Source organism: Dermacentor silvarum, chromosome 6 (assembly GCF_013339745.2).
Source record: "Dermacentor silvarum isolate Dsil-2018 chromosome 6, BIME_Dsil_1.4, whole genome shotgun sequence".
In the NCBI taxonomy this organism is placed as follows: domain Eukaryota; kingdom Metazoa; phylum Arthropoda; class Arachnida; order Ixodida; family Ixodidae; genus Dermacentor; species Dermacentor silvarum.
In genome coordinates this window covers 149,818,997-149,841,069 of record NC_051159.1, presented here as the reverse complement: position 1 = coordinate 149,841,069, position 22,073 = coordinate 149,818,997, and the positions used below count along the sequence as shown (strand labels likewise).

The window sequence follows — 22,073 nt, the reverse complement described above, 5'->3', positions numbered from 1 at the left end:
TGCAGAACCAATAATACGAATACTAATCTAAAATCTGAAATACCAAGTAATTTCACATAATATAACTTCGTGGATACTTATGCATTACCTTTCAGATTTAGCCGCTGCTCTGACGCTAGGCTTTGCAGAATTCACAGCCACGGCGGTAGCCGGTGGAGAGGAGCCCTTGCGCTTCCACAGAGACGAGAGCTTGCCTGGAACAGTGTCCTTCCTGGGCAGAGCCGGCGCCCTGCCACGGGGCAACGCAACACTGCCGGAGCTCGACTGCGAAGTCAGACTGGCGGCACTTCCAGATTTCTGAACCTGGGCACTGGCAGCCAGAAAGCCCCCGCTGCTGAGACTTCGCACGTAAGGCCCCTTTTTCTCATCACAGCCAAGGCTATGCGAGCTCGGAGACAGCGGGATAGTCCTCCTCTTCTGCACCGCGCCACCGCTCGAAGATGACCGGCTGCTGTTTGCCGGAACACTCGGCGTCGAAGCGCTCTTTGCTGGTCTTCGTGAGGAGTGCTGAGGGCTGCTGTGAGTGCTTGATCGGCCACTACCGGCAGAAACCACATCCTGTGCCGCAGATTTGCAAGGTTTCGGATCTGGGCCTGCCGTGATTGATGCCGTGGCATCGGTGGGAGACTCCTTGGTAAAAGTGCCCTGCCTAACCAGTGGTGGAGGTGCCTGTGAAGTCTCTGGGGAGTCGGTTGCCGTTGTTGTCCTGACGTCTTGTTCTAAGCTCTTTGGCCGTCCAGTAGGCCTGTGAACCTGTGAACTTGTTGCATTCGTGGTGGTGGTCCTGGTCTGGACTCTCGGCGCTCGAAGTCCTGGCCTTTCACTCAATGTTTTACCCGGTGAGCTGGGAGCGGTACGCACAAAGCGCTGTGGAGATGTGCTTTTCGCTTGTCGTGATCCTTCGGATGAAGACCTCTGATTTTGCGAAGCTCTGAGCGCCGAAGCTTTCGTGTGCTTGATAGGGGATGGGTTTGAGGACGTGGACTGCTTTGGCGAACCCGTACGTTTGGCACCAACCTTGGAAGGCAGTGATTCCCGCCTGCGCACAACCGGTGGAGACGACCCGGCTCTCTCCTGTTCTTTCTTGTCCTGCAGTTGCCGTATTGTCTCCCTGTTTATTGGCTTCACAATTCGCGGCCCTCTGGATGAGGGAGGCCTCGATGTGGATTCTGCCTTCTCCTGCGACTCTGGCTGGGTGGCGTCATCTACGTTCTCCTGGTCAGAATCATTCGATATCAGCGAGAAGGTTTCGTCATCAATGGTGTCGTCGCCTTTTCTATGGCAAAAGACGTCGTAGAATCTTTCCCTGGCTTGCTTCACTGGCATACCAAGCAATGAAGGTCGATCGACATCTATACTTGGGCAGTCGGTTCTTCTTGATGGGCTGCCACGACTAAAGGAAGAACTATGATGGGCCGGCGACGAAAAGTGTTCATCAGATTCCAAGGGTTCTATGTCTGCTGATGTGCTGGCCAAGTTTTCTGTGCTGTCTCCAAACTGCTCTTCCTTCTGCAACAAGGAGACAGCTGGAGGTCGCAGTGTCTCAGTTGTCGATGTCAGGGGCACGTCGTCATCATGCATCAGCTCACCATCAAATTCGACGTCAGACGCAAAGCCATCCGAGCCCATTTCTGTCATGTCCTCGAACGTCACCTCGTTCATGTCCTGGTAGACGGAGGGAGGTTGCACGTGCTCAAGCATTTCCGAAGTGCCGCTGCTGCTTTTCATGCTGCCATTTACGAGTGAGTTGAGCTCACGGGAGTACACCTGCGCCATGTTGGCTGCCGCGTTGAGTCGCTCTGACATATCACTGCCGCGCTTAGACATCCTTCGTGGGCTGGGCTCAGGCACGAGTGGACTGGACTGACTGTTCGCTTCGTCGTCGCTGGGTATGCTGTTCAGGCTCATGCAGCTGCCACTCATTGAGAGATCGTCCATCGTGGAAGGCGGGTTGACGTTGTTCAGATCGTCGGACTGACCGCTTCTGCTGCGAATGCTAAGGTTCTCGATCGAACCCATGGCGGAAGGTGGTCCAACATAATCTAGGAGGTCACAGTCGCTGAAAGGTGACTCCATCGATGCTCCCAGGGCGCGCCGCACCGTCTCTGGCACACGGCCGCGCTTTGGCGCCTTCCCACTCTTGCCGTTTGATGAGACGTCTTCAGAAAGACCACTGCTCGTCATGCTCATGGATAGTAGGTCACCCATGACAGAAGGTGGCTTCGCGCCTTCAAGATCAGACATCAAACTCGTCGTACTTTGCATCATTTCGTCATCAACGTCGGGTCTCACTGACCGAGCCTCAAGGGCTGCGTTACCAGCGTTTAGTGTTATGGCTGGCACTTCCTCATCGAAAAGCCTAGCCACCATTCCGTTTGCACCAGGATTAATGTGCTGTGCCAATGGAGGAGCCTTCAGTGTCGATGAGCTCGTACTGGATGATGCCAGAAGGCTTGTGGACCTCGATTCTGCAGCACTTGGCATCTCCGAGTCATTATCTACAGATTTAGCAGGTTCGAGCCGAAACTTTTCCTGAGCTCTCTCATCCTTCTTGCCTTTCTCTTCGGGAATGTTTCTGTCGTTCTGGGTGAGAGAGCTTGCCATACCAAGGTTGCATTCAGTCTTTCTCGTCTTGTTTTGATAACCAAAATGCCTCTGGCGGATGCAAGAGGGATCTTTGGGAGCCTGGTTGAATCTCTCAATTTTTTCCCTGAAGGACATGGCGGGTTCGTCTGCTGCTGAAGTCCTTGATGTCGACGGTCCTGGTTCAGAATGACACATACTGTCAGATGCATCCTGGGAGTTTCCTGTCGTGCCTGTGAAAGCCTGGGGCAGTGCAGGAGGGTTCGCATTTGTCCGAAAGACCTTTGGTGCTGCAACAAGGCTAGGTCTCCCTGAAACAAGAGTTAATATCTTGTCAAGACCATGAACGAGGGTGACAGCGGCAACAAATGCATCTTGGCAGATTAATCTGATGTTACATAACTGCTTTGAAAGGGACACTAAAGAGAGCAGCATTCAGTTAATTTCGACTGCTGAAGTACTTTTTCAAGGCTCGGTCTGCATTCATTTAGGGCAATTATAAGATTAGTATAAAGTATTGACTATAAGCAGCGAAAATGAAGGGCAAAGTTTACTTCCTCAAATTTCATGACCAAACTGCAGAACTGACACGTTGCAGCTTGAATATGTTCACCACGCACACATACTTATGAAAAAGTATGTGTGCATTGTTAACATATTCAAGAAGCAATGTTACCAACTCGTCCAATCTTCAACCCCTGACGAGTTAGTGTGATATCAAGAATTATGAAGTAGTTACACTTGTTTAGGAACATTTTTGTTCAGTAAAAGTTCTTAAAAGTCACTAGCTTAAGTCTATGGTTCACTTAGAATGCACTAAATTATTTGTTTACAGACGAATTATAGTATTAACTATTTCCTGAGAAGACGCTGTCCAAATCTCTTGACGTCACGATCGAGAAGCCAACACGGGCACATCAAGCCTGTCTTTTGTTGTTGCTTCTTTTCAGCCTTACCAAGACTCCACTCGACATAATACACATTGCTGGTATTCCAAATAAGTGTAAGTGACCCGCCCAGATTAATGCTCGTCTTTAGAGTCTCTTTGATATGTGTTATGGAAGTAAATCATTTTTATCATAATGTGACAAAAGAATGTCCACCCCCAATGGCTACATAAATCAGGTGTTCAAATATATGCAACCCTGGAGTGCCTTGGTGTACACAGGTGGCTTACAGGCGAAAGCCTGTCTCCTACTGTTCAGGTCGTTAACCCTTTCAGTTTTAGCTTTATTTCGAAGGTGATGCACCCCCAGCGTCCAAGTTTTTTTTTTTTCTCGAATATTATAAAACAAACAAAACATTTTATTTTTGGTTGAGCAGAAATTAAAGAAAGGATACAGATAATGGCAATTGCTCTCTTGATGTGGTCCTCACATTTTTATCTGACAAAAAGAATGTCAAAAAGAAGATGGCGTGAGAGAAACACAGAAACATACAGGTACGTCATTGACGCTGAAAGGTTTAAGGACATTACCATTTCTTCATAATAATAAAGAGAAAATACCATCCTTGCTACATCTCGTAAAGTGCACCAGGAGGGAATAGGGTTGCCAGTTCTTGAGTGGATGAAGTTGGGACGTGTGTGTGTGTGGAAAACCACCAGTGGCTTCACTGCCACTGGTGGTTTGGGACCGCCTTTCTTCTTGCCGTAAATGTACTCGTGCAGGGACGGTGCCGGTGTAGAGCTGGCGACGACCGACCCTGTCAGTGCCAGGAGCCGCCTGTCTGTACGTTCAACAGTCGCACAACTTTTTTTTAATACCATGTTGCGATTTACAACAAGAAATAAGAGTAGTTGCATGGCTAGCATTGCTGCCAATACAGATAGAGGTACTGTGAACAGTTAAGGCCTACAACAGAACTAGAACCACAACAAAAACTAAACTGCCTTTACATTTATGACAATGCAACAGAACACAAAAAAAGAAGATTGTGCGAATGAGCTGTCAGGCATTATAAATGGGAGATCTGGTTCATTATTCATTATTCAGTAGAAAATCAGGAAAAATCAGGACAAAGCGCAATTTTTTAGGCAAAAATTTTATAAATTATAACATGCGCATTAGCTTCAAGTACAAAACCAAAACTGCAACAGTAACAAGCTTTCGTCATTGGCATTAAAATTTTCTGTAATGCAATCCAATTTACACGTCGCTGTGAGGTAACTATTCTCTACACGCTCTCAAATTTCGCCATGTTGGTGGGTTCGTCATCTTGTCATCCCTGATTGGCTGAAAGGGCACCTTCTCTGAATGGTTCAAATCCCGAAACATAGCTGAATTTGACAACATGATTTTTTAGTTTCCTGCAATGTACAGTCTGTTTCACACTTAGTGGAAAACTCGGAGTGCCTTGCATGACAGTTTTCAGAGTACACGACAGCTGTATGAGCACTGGTAGCTTTGTACCCAGTAGGCCAGGCTCAGCAAGGCATTTAAGAAATGTGGTATCTCAAATGCCATAGACAGCAACGAAAATTTGGTGTTCTGGGTCTATCAGTGATAAGGAAGTGTCCAGCAGCAACAATAAGTGATGCCCAGTCCACTGTAGCTAGAATGAAATTATTTTATTTTTCCGTGTCTGAATAAACTGTCATACCTCTCTCTTTCTCTTGCCATGAAAAACTGGTGAGTGGAATATCGAGAGGATTGCCTTACTATTTCTTAAAGTAAAAAAATCAGAGTGTGTGACATTCGAGAGCATTGCATTTTTCATTTCTGGCCATGAAAAATCGGGTGTGCCATACAATCGAGTATAAATATAGTATCAGTTCTTTTCTTTCCATCACCGCCAGAAGTTCAAAACTCACCATTGAACACATTTTGAGATGGGCCCTTTTCATTTCTCTCATCCGCAATGTTCTCAGCAGTGCAAATGCTCCAAAGTGTTACCAAAATGTTTAAAATTCATTTCACCCTCCCTCTAACCAGTAACAAGTGTGGCCCTCTATTTGCTTACCTGACTGTGGTATCTTGGTAGTCGATGGACCGGAACCACTTTCTGGTTCCGGTCCATCAGCTTGAGAACATTCCGACTGCTCCGGACACGGCATACTCTGTTGCTGCAACTGCAGTGGCTTCACTGCCACTGGTGGTTTGGGACCGCCTTTCTTCTTGCCATAAATGTACTCGTGCAGGGACGGTGCCGGTGTAGAGTGGGCGAAGCTACAGCAGTGGCCAGCGGGCTTTCTGTTAACCATAGGTGCAACAGATTGCTGCTGTTGCTGACAACACATCTGCGATGATGGCACCACACCTGGGCGTTCTCCTTCTTCCCTACTAGTTGGCGCATGCAAGACTGCCATGGTGCCCGAGTCTGAACAAGCCTGCTCCAGTGCGTCAGGGGTGCCTGGCGTGGTGTCCATTAAGTCTGAGGATTGTGCTCCGGTCCTGGAATGTCGGTCTGATCCTTCATTCATAGCACTAGGCTGGCCCAATGTGGACCTCTGGGGGATACTTGAAGGCCGTGAAGCCCAAGTTGTGACTGTTGCATCCTTCCTGAGAGGTCTGGAGAAGCTGGCCATGATGGGAATCCCACTGCCCTTGCTTGAGCCACTGATTGTGAAACTTGTCTGCTGGCCAAGCGGTGCACCAGTGTGAGCAGCATCACTGTGGTCTGCCTCAGCTGCCTCCTGAACACAGGAACATGAAAGGCAGCAAGTGTGAAAATGTAGAGGAGTAATGAATGATACCACAAACATAAACAGTACGCAAGAGTGCAAAGATACCTTGCATGTTGTAGCAAATGGTGTATTGTGTTCATTATAAGAGTGTGTACATGCTACAAGTGGGCTGAACATGAAGATATATCAAATTCACATAACTACAAGGACCACTAACTTTCACAACATATGTAATGCCACTGTATTTAGCTCTGACATCATCAGTGATGCACGAAACATACTATAGTCGAACCTCATTGAAGCGAAGCCGCGTCCAACATGAAAATACAGACGAATCCAATTACAGTTAAACCTGTTTATAACGAACTTCCATAGAACGAATTCCTGGATATAACGAAGTTTTTCTATTCCCTGCCGTTACTCCATAGAAGCACATGTATTTGAGACCTCTACGTAATGAAGTGGCAGCGGAAGACCCCCTTGAAAAAACAAATTTTCCCCGCCGACAACCTAAAGATTTCGCCTCAAACTTTGTCATCCTTGCGCGAGCAGCAACAGGAAGCACCTTCTCCGCCGCGACGGAATGCGAAGCGGCAGTGTCACGCTTGGCGCGCTCGAATTCAACGGCGATTGCGAGGCGAGAGCGCGCGCACGTGTGCGTGCGTGCAAGCGTGCGCGAGGTGAGCCTGCATCCCTCGACCCAGCGATCCTGCTGCCGCGGGCGTGACCTTTCCCCCTCCCTTCATTCAAACCTGATCCCGCCGCTTGCTGCAGCTGGCCTAGCCCGCCAAGCCGGCACTCTCCTTTTCCAGTTACCGCGAAATAAATGTTTTGGGTGAGCTCTGCCGTCTGTTACCCTTTTGCTCACTTACCGTATTTGCTTGAATCTAACACGCACTTTTTTTCCGATAAAACAGGTCCAAGAATTGCCTGCGCCTTAGAATCGAGTACAACCCTAAATTTGCACTACCATATCGCCATCCGCATTTCAATATGGCCGCCTCCTACGCACCTCGAGCCTAGCTCTCGTAGCTTCGACCATGTGCTGTAGTACATGTGCTTAGGCATTAGTCTACCAATTTAGTTAAACAGCGAATGTTTACAAGTTTATACGGCCGATAAAGCTGCTATCCTTACTTCGTATAGCTGTCTGCTAATTTGCAGTCGCAATCGAAGCTTCGCCTTTAGGGCGAAACTGGGACTTTATTGTTCATCGCAACTTTAGTGCATTGGGAGTAAATCTTGAAAGATAGTTTTATTTCGGTATGAAAGCATGAGGTGCACGGTGCTGTAAAGGATTTTTTTTCTCTCTTTTATCCTCTTTATAACGAAGTTTTTCGGGAATTTGTCAATTTCGTTATATCCAGGTTTAACTGTATAATGATACCGGTTTTAACAATATATTGGATATAACAATGAGCAGTCAATGCACCGTCAACTTTTTAATGTAATTTATGGGAAAATAAACCGCTTACTACAACGCTCCGATGCCTCATTATCGGTTATAGCATCCTAGAAAAAGAAAAAAAAGATGCAAGCTGCTTTGGCAGATGGAATTTTGTGCTACGCACCCCGCTAACACCTCCAAGAGTGTTGACCCCGCACGGCATGCCTTCATCACATTGCATTGCCAGCCTCGTGTGCTCCTCTCCCGGCTCTCTTCCACCCTCTCGCCAACGTCAGAGGATTGGAAGAGAGACAGGAGAGAGGCGATGAAGGCGCGGCACAAATGCGGGTGTGGCAAAGCGGCTCTCACTTTCTTTTTTTTTCTTTCTTTTCCTGGATTTCGCTTTACTTTTCTTTTCAACACAGACACCGAGTAGCCAGATTTAAATGTTATAGTCAATAATGCAGCATGGGAGAATTGTAATAGCGGTTTATTATACTATAGCACACACGCAAAAGTTCACTGTGCAGCACCTGCTCATTGTTACATCCGAGTATTGTTAAAACATTAAAATGTTTGAATGTTTCTGCTCTGCTTTTCTCGTGCAACCCAGTAATAACAATTAACAGTTGTAACAATGGGATTTTCTGGGCACTTGAATATTTCCTACAAGTGCGTTTGCCCAGACCATCATTATATCCTACCTTCACTGTAAGCATATGTTTGTTACAAACTAATGTCAGCAAGAAACATCTGAGAATTACTTTTTTATATACAATAATTCGCTACACCTGAGTTCATTACACAGGCTCAAGTCTACTAAGATAAATCCTCATGAATTCCACAAGTGAGTATCTTTACACTTACGTCTTCATCATCATCTTGGAGAGGAGGAGACAAAAGGTCCTCATCGGACAGGCACTCATCCTCTTCTTTGTCCTCGGCATCAAGTTCTTGCTTTGACACTGATGAAACAACCACGTCTGATATGTCTTCCAAGCTACCCAGGTCAGTCAAAATAACTGTGTCATTAGCACACTGGACATGTAGGCCTCTCAGTGAAGTTTGCGGGCTCTGTGCCCTTTCAAAGATCCTCTGGATCTCTTGGACTTCCCGGCGACTCCTTTCCAGAGGCTTCATGCCATGCAAGTGCCTCAGGCCAACCGAGTCTGAGTGCTCTTTGCAGGCATCTACTTCCAAGTCACCCTCATCCCCATCTTCAACATCCTCCTCATCATCTTCTTCAAGACTGTCATCCAACCTCTTCTTTGTCCACTCACTGGGATCTCGCCACAAGGGACCCTTTGCTAAGCTATTCTGATCACCTAAAGTCTGATTTAGGGGCTCTTCCAAGTCGTTTCCGTTCAAAGCTTCTGCATCTTCTTCCTCTAAGCTATGATGAGGGAAGTATGGATTCACGAGTGCTAGATTCAAGTTGCCAAAATCCCCACCCCTCCCATATCGCTCCAAAAGCTGCCTGCCCCTGCGCCGCTGCCTGGAGAACACCGACTGTGGAGGCCTAAGGTGTGTTGGCTCCGACTGTGTGCTTCCGATGCTATCACGGCTGTCTGATCGTGGAACGTCCCTCTCACCTCCGATGCTGTGATACATTCTCCCAGGAAGATAAGTGTGGAATCGTTCCAAAATGTCCGGCTGGTGAAAGTCAAAGCGTGGCTCCCCCGTCGGGCTGGCGCGGGGACTGTCGATGTTGTCGCACGTTTCTGACAAGCTAGCGTCAAGCTCGGTCTCCAGAGCCTTGCGTTTCCGAACAGCCAGTGACGGCAGGCTCTCATTGTCATTGTCATCTTTGTTGTTGTTGCAGCCATCGCAGTCAGCCAGCTTCAGCTCCGTGGCAGCTGTAAGGAGGTTCTTGAGAGCTGCGGAGCTACCCATGGCAATCATCTTGTGCTTGGAATGGACGAGGTTCCTCAGCATTGACACAGCACCCATCTCCCAGAGTGTGCGCTGGTCTTGGGCACAGTGCGCAGACAAGTTCCAGAGTGTGCCGCATGCATTGCTGACAACAGTGAGGCTGGGAGACTTGAGCTGCTTGAGGAGAATCTGCAGGCAGCTGTGTGCACGCAGCGTTTGTCGGTGCTGTTCCTGCAGTGCAACGTAGCTGGACACATTGCGAAGTATGCCCCCCCCATTCTCGACGACGGCCAGTGTTTTGGATGGGCTGCGGTAAGTTAGAGTACCCACGAGGAATGCCAGGGCCCCTTCTACATTGCAGATGTCCACCTGAAAGAAAAAAAGTAAATAAAAAATTACAACAGTGCTTCGTTAAAGATAACAGACAGTATGTTTAAAGAAAACCAAAAGACAGAAAATGATACTGATTTCCTCTTTCATGACAGAACAGCCACACCTTCACTAAAATTAATTTTTATCCCCAAGAAATTGCGGTATTACATCTTAATGCGCTGTTGTGGTATGTTAGTTAAAAGCTGACAAAAAAAATGTTCGATAGGGTAAAACTATCACACATAAAAGAATTTTGAACACAATGTGTTCAAAATTCCTTGAATGGTCTGGTCCTTGAAACAGTTTTTGTTGTATGCCTAGACATAGAGGGAAATGCTCAAGGAATGCATTCTCCCAAGAATTTTGTGTCAGCACGCTATAATAAAACAGGTACGAGTGGTTAAACATTACCCTCTTTCAAGCAACGGTATTCCCCCTTGTGACATCATGCGGTCATTGCTATGTCCCACCTCCTTGGCCACAACGTTATGCTGTGACGCAAGTGTTGTCTACTTTCGGTTGATTTAGACAGTGTGTGTTCCTGCTTCTCTTTGGAGCAAACTTTCACGATGAATTTCACACAGCAGATGGACACGAGGCGGCACGATGCGAAGTTCGCTGCCTTGCACTACATGAAGCGATAAATAGGCGGACACCACTGGGTATGTTTGTAGATCGCCGCATGTCGGCGATGTACCAACTACAAAGTAGCTGTTTGTGGTATTATTTCAGCTTGATAACTGTCTGTAACATGTAAATCATCGATCTAACGCCAAAGACTAGATCGACAGATGGTGCAAGTCCGTCAGGATCTTCGGCAGCAAGGTACCAGAAGCCTGACACGTCTTCAGATCGGGATCTCAGCGAGCACGCCACAGATAAGCCTCGTGTTTTAACCTGCTCTCAGAACTTTCTGTTGGACTCTTCTTTTTAATCGTTCCTTTTTGTATATTCTGTCAGCGTGTTAGTGTAGCGTTTGTCACGATTGTTGTCGCGTGTATTTTTCACTTGTGTCAGGTACAGTTTTATTATTTCACAAGAGAGGTAAACTCCCACGTGGCGGACTTCATGTAGCACGTCACGTCAGAGTTTGTGTTGTTTGTGACCTGCACACCTTGAGAGAAGCTTTGCACCATCTGTCTGTATTTTGTTCATTCTTTTTTTCTCATGTCTCCTGACATGAATTTATTTTATTAAAGCGAGCGTTTGTTTTTTACGTCGCCTCCTGTCTAATGCCTCTGGTCTACCCACAGTCAATCAGGCGTGGACCTTATCGCCGGTCAGTAGTCGAACCATCCCTAAATGCACGCAGGGTGGGTTTGTTGTCGCCCCATCCTCTCAGTTTTGGAGAGTGTGAATAACTGTCACCCCAATCCTTGACAATTATAGGATTTAACGTTGCAATGCAACTAACAGGCTATGAGAGATGCTGTAGCGTGGGACTACAGGTTAAGTTCAACCATCTAAGGTACTTTGGCATGCACCAAACAGCATGGCACAAAAGTGTTCTTTTCATTCTACCTCCATCAGAATGCAGCTGCAATGGATGGGAATGCATGACTCATGCTTAGTAGCAGAACACTGTAGCCACTGAAACAGCACAGCAGGTAAACCACTTACATACTTGCAAAAAGCTGACACTACTGATTTCTGCAGAGTATAATGAAATCCAGGCAATTTCACCCAGAAAGCTGATACATAAATGCCAAAAAGATCAACTTTCATTTTCCTAGTAGATGCCCATGCGTGATGTGACTGTTCAGACCTCATCGTCGAGTAACTATGAAGCAAGGGAATAAAGGTGCTTACTAGTCAAATTGCAACACTGTACTAACTTTCTAAAGCATATGCCCTGCTCTCTATTGGCCATACGGAACGAGGTCAATGCTCAAGTGGATGAGTTATTCAGCTAAGCCTACAGAAAAAATTTGTCGGCCCTTCCACTCCGTGAAGATGGTTAAGCAGCGAAGCTGAAACGTACGGCCCCGATGTTTATCACTGGGTTAATCCCAAGGGTTCATTAAAGAATTTCTCAATTATGAGGTTATACACACGTTCGGCTGCGACGGAGAGAACGACGTCATTGACGGTATGCCCACAGTCCGCCGTTGTCGCTTGCATTTGATGTCTCAAGTTTGCTCGGCGGCACTGGTTAGCAGCATTCGCCCGCCATTGCCGCTTGTGATTGTTCGAAATTAAATTGCTTTAAAATTAAATCTATCTGTTACATAAGACAATGAATGGCTCATACCCCCTTAAGCCACGGCTCATACACCGTAAATGCGGCCTCCCCATTACGACAACAGAAGAGAAGTGAAATTCTATGCTGGAATGATGAGCGGTAACGCAGCCAGCTGTGGAAGCAGACGATGACGATGAACGCAGGAGCAGTGGCATGAGCGCATGCCAAGCATAAGCACGAGCGCACTCCGAGGGGCAACAACGAGCCAGCTGCGGAAGAAGACGACGACGACGCTCAAGCCAACTGATGATGATAGTTTTCTGTACACAGGCGATTTCGCCTAGCCATATAAAGGTTCGCTTTAAAAATCTGCATGGATTCTCATATTTTCTGTTTTCCATATCCATGGTTGCATACTCTAAATGGACTCAAGCATAAGGAGGCACCATGTAATAATACCATACATGATTTAGTGTTAGCTAAGGATCAGTTGTCGTTCAAGAGATGGATCAGCTCTTGGTGACATTCCTCACTGATGCCAAATTCGCAAGTGCTTGGTGACATTTTCCTTCATGGTATGCTAGTGCTGGACAGGATATTTGGGCACCAATGGCAGCCATATGGATTCGGTGGAACAGGAGCTATTGGTCACATGTTACAGGGCCCACCTAGTTCCTGTTAGTCTTGTTTGTGTGTCTCCCCACAGTGTACATATGTCACAGCTACAATTTTACTAAGCTATTTTGTTTTCCTTATTGACGTTTACCTTTTACATTCTAAAGAGGTGCTTGGGCAGAGCGATAGCTGGAAAGCTTTGCACCTGTAGCTACAGCAAACCCCTTACGTTACCATTTCAGACAGAAAGACTGCAAAGTTTACACAGTCAGTATCATTTCATACTGGTAATATGAAAAGCATAAGAAACTACGCTATGCTAAACTAAACTATGCTACGAAACTATGAAAAGCATAAGAAACTTTTTCTTAGGGATGGTGCACAGGGTGAAAAATTGTGGACGAATAGTGATGGTATGTTCCCAGCACTCTTGCCACACCTTGTTGGCAGTGCAATGTGCAGACAGGTTCCAGAGAGCCGAGAGGATGCTCTTGAGTGTGGCCTCCTTGCGGGCCTCCATTGAGGCTGCCATGAGAAGGGGCACAGCACCCACCTCCCTCAAGGTCTCGCGGCTTGTCGAGTCGGCTCGCCAGGACAGGTTGCGTAACACGCTGGCTGTCACCTGCATAAAAGCCATGAGCATGTCATTATGTTTTGCATTTTGTACTCGTTTTCGTGTTTACCAATTCACATTTGTATTTCATTCTTACACTGTGTGCCATGCTGTAAGAACTATACTGTTGATCGTTATTTACGCCAATAAGGAATAAAGAACAATGATCATCACATAATCATCACATCATCATGACAACATGATGATCATTACCAGACAGCTGCCATAGCAACACTGACAGTGTCAGTGATGCAGCTGAGAGGTGCCTATGAGCATAGCTCAGCGAACACACTCACAAGTCGACTCACTCAGGCTCTCTCAAGCTCACTCAGACTGGTTTGTGAGTCCAAGTGAGCCTGGCTGAGTAGAATTTTGGTAAGCCTGAATCCAGGTGAGGCCAGCTGAGTACAATTTTGGTGAGCGTCCTAGTTACCGTGCGCAGTAGCATTTTGGTGAGTCAGAGTCCAAGTGAGCCTTAAACAAAAAAATTTATATTGTGAGTGAACAGTAATGCAAAGTAATGCATGCTATGGAGCTTGAAATATGTACATCGACAGAGAGAGATGGACTCTCAGAGTCCAAGTAGGCTAGATTTAATTATTTGAAATCTATAGCTTTATGAAACCATTTGTTTGTAGTTGTTTGGTCAAAGGCACAGGCTATATTATTATATTTTCTTTAAGGCGGTTCAACAGCTTACTGTTTGAATATATTTGATTCAGGCAATCTTGTTACATCATGTTTGTTTCATCTACTTCATGTGTTATTATGGTGACGTTGCATTGTGGTAAGTCTTGAGAACTTGTGAACACAGTCATATTATGTTTCTTTCATTCAGTAGGACATTCAAGCACCTACCTGCCCAACGTATCCTTACAACATTTTCCTTATACCAGCTTCCTTATACCATTTTTTAGATTCGGTGCTCATGCAAATCAATGTTAAAGCTGCCGGGGATGAGGAAGTTGCTGTGTTAAAGGCTTCTTGCTTTTCAGCCTCCAAGAGTTGTATTGAAGGCCCCACTGGGGGATTTATCAACTCTAACGCCAGAACTACTACTACAACTGATGTCACAAGCAAAATTACACAGTGCCATGTACGAGATTTGAGCGAACTTGTTATTTCCCTGTACATTTGCAGGGCTACTACATCGAGAACTTGGTGGTTCTGAATCCTGCGTACTACAGTGTAAAGTATGTGGCATTATCGATGTGACGTCATAGTCAGCATTCATGCTGTCAATCTTTTCGACATTGTTTTCCACCAGACTCCTGAACCTCTGCACTTCCTCTATGTGGGTCTGTACCATGTTTGAGGCTGATCCCCATCATTGTCATGTATGCCGCCTTTGTGCTGCCAACACTGTTTTCACGAGCATAACAATGAAGAATTGCACACCAACACACCACCATCTCATCAAGAACAATTTCTATGCGACACACATAATGTAATACTCATCTACTAAAGTACTGCTCCTTCTGGCCTCAGAAATGCATACACAGATACCAGTGCACTCAGAGTGTGTGGAGCAGAGAGCCTTGCACTAATTGCCCAGCACTGTTTTTGCACAATAGCTCAGCAGTTAGCATGCTTGACTCCCAAATGCACACTGCTTCACTGACACGGGTTCAAATTCCACTGTATGCAGGTGTGATGTTTACTTTTTCTTCAGGATACAGCAATGACAGCTGGGGATGAGTAAATGGCCTGAAAACGAAAAAAATTGTCGTTGTGTGTTTTCGATGATGACAATGGTCGTTGTGAGCGTAACGGAATAGACAGACGAAAGGTTCGACGGACAAGGAAAACCCAATTTTGAGCACCTAATTGCTGTCACAGTAAAAGACGATAATTGGCCAGGCATTAGCTCAGAAAGAATGTTCCCGACCGTGACAGGACGACGGTATTCCACACCACTGACCAGCGACCACTGGCAATCGCCACCGACAATAAAGGTAGACAGCCCGCAACTACCAATCGCCCACAAGTAATTAACTTGCGTCTATGTCTACCTGGCTCAGTGTTTATTTTCAGTCTTCCATCAAAGCCTCCTTTTGCAAATAATATTGCAATGAAAGTAAAAAAAAAAGCACTTTCTTACCTGACGCAGGTCTTCACTGGGTGAGTGTAGCTGTGAGACTAGGGCACGCATGAAGCTCTTCATGGAACAGAGCAGGGCCTTGTTTGTGCCATCACCAAAGGTCAGGTTTGTCAGTGCCATGCCGGCGTATCGTCGCAACGTCACACAGCTTGGCTCAGCTGTGTTGCCATGGCTTGTCTGGTCCACCTGGATCAGCTCTGCTATTGCTTGCAGACCTCCTGTTTGACATAATGCACAACACACAGTCAGGAATACACACAACTGTCGTACCATGCATACAAATGTCCATGTGGATGACGAACATTAAATAATTCATTTGCATTGTCTCATGTATATGGTCGCCATACATAGTTTCATCTAACAGAAACTGTCTTGTCTAACACATGCAAACACTTAATTTTTGCCTCTTATCAACCAACTAGAGTCACTGAATGTTAATTACCGTAGCAAAAATGCTTGCTTTAAGTTCAATGACCGAACTTGGTTGTTAGGATATAGAAATATTCTATAATGTCTAAGGTGTGTACTAAGATATAAACCAATGTCCTAGGTCGATTTGAACTAGAGTTACAGCCCATCAAAGTTGCCAGAAGGAAATGCTATCTTGATATGTGAAACAGGACTAATTAAAAAAACTTCTAAGAAAGATTGCACTCAAAGTGGGCTTAGCGCTCACTTAATTAATTTATCTTTTCGGTAAAGAAAGAATTATTACAATAGCTAAAATGGAACAGAAGTTATTTTCTCTCTCCGAAATTGCAAGTGTGACAAAATTGTTGTTCTGCGAAATTAGGGAAAAACATTTCAAAGCATCTTTATTGGAACATAAGCTATAAATTCTCATGGAAATGATATGTTCTGGAATATTATGAAAGGATTCTTACAAAATATTCAGAGTTTTGGAGACATGAAAATGACAGAACTGAGAATAATTTTTGGGCCAATTCTCAGTCCTTAAGAGGAGCTCCCCCTTAAAACAAACTGATCATTGCAGCTTCTCAGCCTTCAGTACCAAAGTATAAAAAACTTGCCAATGTAAAAGACACCGCAACTGCAAAAAACTGGGCTGTTTCAACCGAAGGGCAAAGCACTGGCAGTAATAGCAAGGTATTGCGTTGTACTTGAACTCCTAAGACGGTGTTCTAACTATACACTGGTGCGATAATCTGGCCTGACACAGCACGCAAGGCAATTGTTGCTGGGCAGCAAGAACAGTGCCCTGGCAGTTATCAGGTGTCTCACAACACTGGTGCGACGAGGAGCACCACCACTGGCGTTGGAGGCGTATCTCGATGACGCACAAGATGTGACCAACAGCGAAATATTAGATAACTTCAACTAAAAGGGGCCCTGAATCACCCCTCGGGCTTGGTGAATTAACACAGTTCGCGGGTAGCATACGCTGCGGTGAACATCTCAGCCAAGTTTTACTGTCGTATGCGGTGCGTGGAGCTCGCAAGCGGAGCGGGAAGTCACCTTTCTCTCAAATGTTTTCATTTCAAGAGAAGCCACGATCCTTGCTCTTTTCTCTGTGCATTATTTCGTAACAAAGCACATTCTAATATGCGGCTGCTATTGGTCGCTGCGGTCGGCTACACCGCGGCCACCACGGGGTACTGCCACGAGTCCACTGGCTGAGCGCACTGTGGCTCGCTGAGGACAACTGCATTTGGCTTACGTTTAGCACATCTTAGGCACCAAAATCAGAAGTCGTGGCGTCTACGTTAACATCCAAACTGAAATTTGAACTGCGCGCCACGGTGACATTTCGAAGGCAGAGAGTTGTGGCCACGCCCCACTCCGCCATCGCAGTGCAATGCGTTGAAGAAGGAACGGGAGCACAGCGGAAGCCGTGTTCGATTGCCAATAACTCCGCTTCTGCTGAATGCATTGAAGTGCTTTTTGGGGCAATTTTCTGAAATAGCCTATTTTCACTTCAAATGCCTTTCTTCACTTTGATAAAGAGTGGTTCAGGGCCCCTTTACTGAGACTAATAGATACACACAGCAGCTCAGGAGGAACTAGTGTGCTTATAGTGCGCATGCGCAGAATGCTCATGCCTGCAGCGGAAGGCAGAACGCTGTCCTGGCTCCACCACCAAGCTGAGTGAGTGAAGTGCTAATGATGTGTTCACTTCGGTCCATCATTTTTGCAGCCAAATGCATTCCATGTCTCTGGAAGCCCTTTCATCGATAGCAATACAGCACGACAACAGTTATGATGGTGGGAATGCGCCTCGAGCGTCCATAGAATTGCAATCTCCAATAGAAGATAATATTGCTCTGCTTCACTAAACTTGTGAGCAGCCAGCAACAGGGGAGCAGCAAATGCAAAAACATGCAAAACAACCGTACACATGCTTTTCCATAGAAAAAGTCAAGCCTACCTACAAGCACAGCTTAACCCTTTCCGTACTGAAGGAAATCGTGAGAAGTGTACCAAATTTCCCAGCACTTTTCAAAATCATGACTTCATGACGACTACACTCATCATCGGCTATATTGGTACAAATTCTGGTGACGACTCTCTTCAGCAGCAGAGAAAGGATTAAACTGGCCTTCTCCCATTGCATGAGCACCATGTAGCACACATTTGAGCCTAACAGGCTGCAACACTCTGGACATCTGTGTTTGTTGCAAGACTGTCCTGCTATGCCACACAAACAATGCAAGAGTCTCATGTAACCCTGTGCACAATGCCAAGATGAAGCTCAGCTCCCGGAAACTTGCACGTGATCTTGACATCAGTGTCATGTCTATACAGAACGCCTTTTGGTAGAACCAGCTTATTTCTGTGTGCTTGTTATGGGCACTTTAGCATCTGTGTTATGGGCACCTTGGCATCTGTGCTTATGCAGACAACACTGGGAGGTCATTCATGCAATGTAGAAAAAAAGTAATAATCAGACTTCTCAGAGTCCTTTGGTTTTCTACTCATTTTCTGCCATAGCAGCAGGCTCTCACAATAGACAACCCATCTTCTAAAGAACAGGTTCTTCCTTGTGATGCACGTGCCATCTTCATCCACTACTGTATTACGTGCTGTGTCCTCTTAAATACATGCAGAGACACCACGACTCTCGGAGTCTGCATGGCACACAAAACCCTGCACAAATTGCAAAGCAACAAAGCTGCATGATAAAGCAGTGGTTAGTGTTTGCAACTCCCAACTACACATTGCCACAGGGGCATGAGTCCAATCCCCAGTAGTAGTTGTGGTAGTGGATTTGGTTTTTCTTCACTGTGTGGCAAGGGTAAAGCTGAGGATGAAAAAGTTGCCCAAGGACGACATGATAACAACATAACAACATTACGACAACAATGTACAGAAAGGATGGACAGATGGATGAACACATGGATGGACACATGGATGGACACAGCAAACACAGTTTCAGTTTTAAATTGCTTGCACAATTAGACATTGTTTACATCGCCAGACCAGCGATCTGGCCTGATGAAGATGAAGGGAAGACGATAACGGCACACCTGCTTGGCCTGTCGTGGACCAGGAATCAAATTCCAAATAATGAAAAACAAGAGTTTTGTTCTCTGCTGACTACGTCTACCAAGAAAACATAGTGATGATAAACATGGTACTAATGCATAATATTGGTGAAAGACGCTGCAATAAATTAAATGTAGGACGTGCCCTTAACAGCTTGTAGAAAAAAAACTCACCAAGTTGGCACATGGCATGCCTGTGTTCTTCATCAAAGGACAGCTTCATGAGAGCTGCGATAGCTGATCCCGGATGCTGGTCACCAGCTTCTGAAAAATGAATACGAGAGACCGTCAGCCCCTAATCAAATGCACTTATCAGTCCACACCACCGAGTGGCTGTCGTACCCGCCATAGACACACTGCAATTCTTCCGAAGTACAGTGGAATCTCGTTCATGCGATCTTCACGGGAACCGGAAAATAAAGCGTATCATCCAAAAATCGTATTGTCCAACAAAATTGTATTATTGGGAAAAGAAAAAGAAACATATTATGCTGAATCGTATCAACGAGTATCCACTGTAGTTGGACTTGTGAAAAAGGGGAGAATATGTAGAGGTTGTTATCATCAATGCCACAAGATGGTAGGCAGCATCCCTGTGTTATGTGCATATATGCTCTGGTTCGAAAGTAAAGGAAGGCATTCTCCTTCATACCCCCACATCTTGCACATAGTTGCATGCGGAGTCCCAAATCTGATCTAGCAGCAGCCACGATCAGGCTTCAAGTTGGTTCTGGAAGTGATGACACTGTCCAGTAAGTGACTTTTCTGTGACATTTTAATGACATCTACAGGTCAGACTTGCTGCTTACTGCAGTCTCCTAAAGTGGGCAGTAGATGGCACCACTGTTCAACCTTTTAAATCACTTTTATGAAAAGAGACCACACCACCACTAAATCTGCTGGTTAGACTCACCATTCTGGTTGGGCTCAGCGATGCATGCCTCAAGGTCGTGCAGGTAGTCACAGAAGTCTCGAATCTGCTCCAGGAGACGCAGAACTCGAGCCTCGCGGCGGCTCTGACGGTCATCGGGGTGGGCGTGAACGACGTTATGCAGTGCCTGGCTGGCCCGCAGCCGAAGCTCTCGCACAACTCGTCGCTGTTCAGCCTGGCTCTCCTGCGAGTCCCCTTCCTGCTGCTGGCTGCTGCCATGCAGAAGTTGTATGAGCAGAGGCAGGCAGCCTGCAACACCAGAAAGCAAGGACAGCATATAGCTGCGGCTTCATCTCACCAAAGCAACCAGGCAGACCCCAGACAACCAAATGGATAGTCTTCTTAAAACAAATGGAAAAGTTAGTTTATTATCCCACAGAAAGCCCAATACTGACATACATGCATATTTTTTACTTGACGCCAGAGCTTGCTTTCACACAACATGCACCACAACAATCGGTCTTTTCGATTTGCCATCCCAGACTGTCTAGGACTGCAAGAGGCTCTGATTTCAGCCGATGAGTGTTGGCGTATGCAATGTTTCTGGCAGTCCTGGGCAGTCCAGGACAACAAAACGATACCTAATATTTCATATAAAGAATGCACATCAGTGTAGAAAGAACAACTCACTTACAGGTGAAGTGGAACACATATATCAGATCAATGTAGTACTGCACAATGAATGCCAACAGCTACAAAACTTTTTGTTATTCTTTCGATGCAACAACTACACATTAGTCAATGGCGATATGCCAATGATCTTACTGTAAAAGATGTTCTCCAATGCATGACACAAACAGACAGTGCCAGTTATCTCATTTCCAAGCTTTACACACACTTCTGCTAGGAGTTCTATCAAATGTTGCATAAAGCCACAACATGGGCTTGACTGATGAAACTAATATGCTAGTGTATTTTTCAAAGTAATTACACTTTCTAATGAAGCTGATATATTTTGCATTACACTGATTGCTGGGAAGCTGCTCCTTTCTGTTTAACAACAAATCTTCCAAAGTGATCACCACTTACACTGAACAAATGTGGTATCACACATTCTCTCCTGATACACAGCCTATGGTGTTGGCTTAGCCACTTCTATCTCACACCCCTGTAAAGTAAAATGAATACCTGCCAACAGCCCACAACTAGGAGTCAAGTTTTAAACATTCCTGCTTCAACGTTGAAACCTTCCATGGGTGAAGCATCATGCTGATTGATTTGAGAAGCACCATAGTGGGAGTTTTCAGATTGACATCAACCCACACGGGGTTCAACACTAAAATTTCAACATGCTGACATTTTCACATTCTACCCCAATCAGGCAATTGCATAGGGAATTCCATGTGCAAGCTTGTGCTTATCAACACTGTGTCATAACACCTTAGCAACTGAACCACTGTAGTGAATGAGCTCCCATGCAACTCAGCAAGCACTTTCCTTACACTGTTGCCTAGGTTGACTTACCGGACTGTCTCATAGCTAGACAGCTCTCCTGGGAACCTGACATAGTGAGCAACGTCCGACTCAGGTCATCCTTGTCATGTGTTCCCAGCATAGACAGCAGAGAGTATACCATCTCCACCTGCAAGTTTGTTTCCCAAACAACACTGTGAAGATCCACATTAAAGCAGCATGGAGCCATGGAAGCAACATTGTATGCCTGCTCCCTGACAGTACTGCCAGGAAGGAAAAAAGGAGGAAGGTCCAGTAAATGTTGAAGGCAGGTACTCAACACACAAGGTTGTCTCAATTGCAATCATATATGCGATCTGAAGTTTCCTGGCAATATAACACATACCATACGAGTTCTGTAACACCAGAGATACTTCTTTATGCACTTAATATGCTTCAAGTGCTATGTACCAATACTTCTTGCCATAATGGATGCTCTTATTCACAAGATGACCTCTAGACAACTGTAATGATCCCTTCTCAAAGAGGCAAATATACCTGAGGTGTGACACAATAGTTCACCTCACTGGCACTAGCAGTCTTTCTCAGAAAATAAAATTCATGAACGCCATTTTCAACTGTGGATGTAATTATATATAATAACCAATAATATTTCTACCAATACTTAATTAAACCTAGCAATTTTCATATCGCAACCACAATGATAAAGAATGTTACTGTTTTACTTGCTCCAATCTGTCTGACAATGTTCAACGCACCAGTGGCAGGTTTCTGGACCTTACAATCACAGGAAACTCTGTCCTGTTTAGCATCAAGGTGATGCATGACAGCGTAATTCCTTACAATTCACATACCCTAAGTTCTGCCCATTTCTAT

General features: G+C 45.6%; 1 protein-coding gene across 3 annotated transcripts in view; it reads right to left on the bottom strand.

Annotated features, from left to right (window-relative positions):
• LOC119456221 (mucin-5AC) overlaps nucleotides 1–22,073 on the bottom strand; it is a 148,350-nt gene that overhangs the window by 4,800 nt on the left and 121,477 nt on the right. For all 3 annotated transcript variants that reach the window (XR_007467579.1, XM_049669602.1, XM_037717861.2), the window contains 8 exons: nucleotides 21,249–21,366; nucleotides 19,767–20,033; nucleotides 19,028–19,117; nucleotides 15,351–15,568; nucleotides 13,076–13,258; nucleotides 8,463–9,836; nucleotides 5,545–6,217; nucleotides 89–2,894 (listed from right to left, as the gene is read on the bottom strand). Coding sequence is in view for 2 of the 3 variants with exons in the window: in XM_049669602.1 (XP_049525559.1) it covers nucleotides 89–2,894; nucleotides 5,545–6,217; nucleotides 8,463–9,836; nucleotides 13,076–13,258; nucleotides 15,351–15,568; nucleotides 19,028–19,117; nucleotides 19,767–20,033; nucleotides 21,249–21,366 (5,729 nt within the window). In the remaining variant the exon portion in view is untranslated. The remainder of the gene's footprint in view (nucleotides 1–88; nucleotides 2,895–5,544; nucleotides 6,218–8,462; nucleotides 9,837–13,075; nucleotides 13,259–15,350; nucleotides 15,569–19,027; nucleotides 19,118–19,766; nucleotides 20,034–21,248; nucleotides 21,367–22,073) is intronic.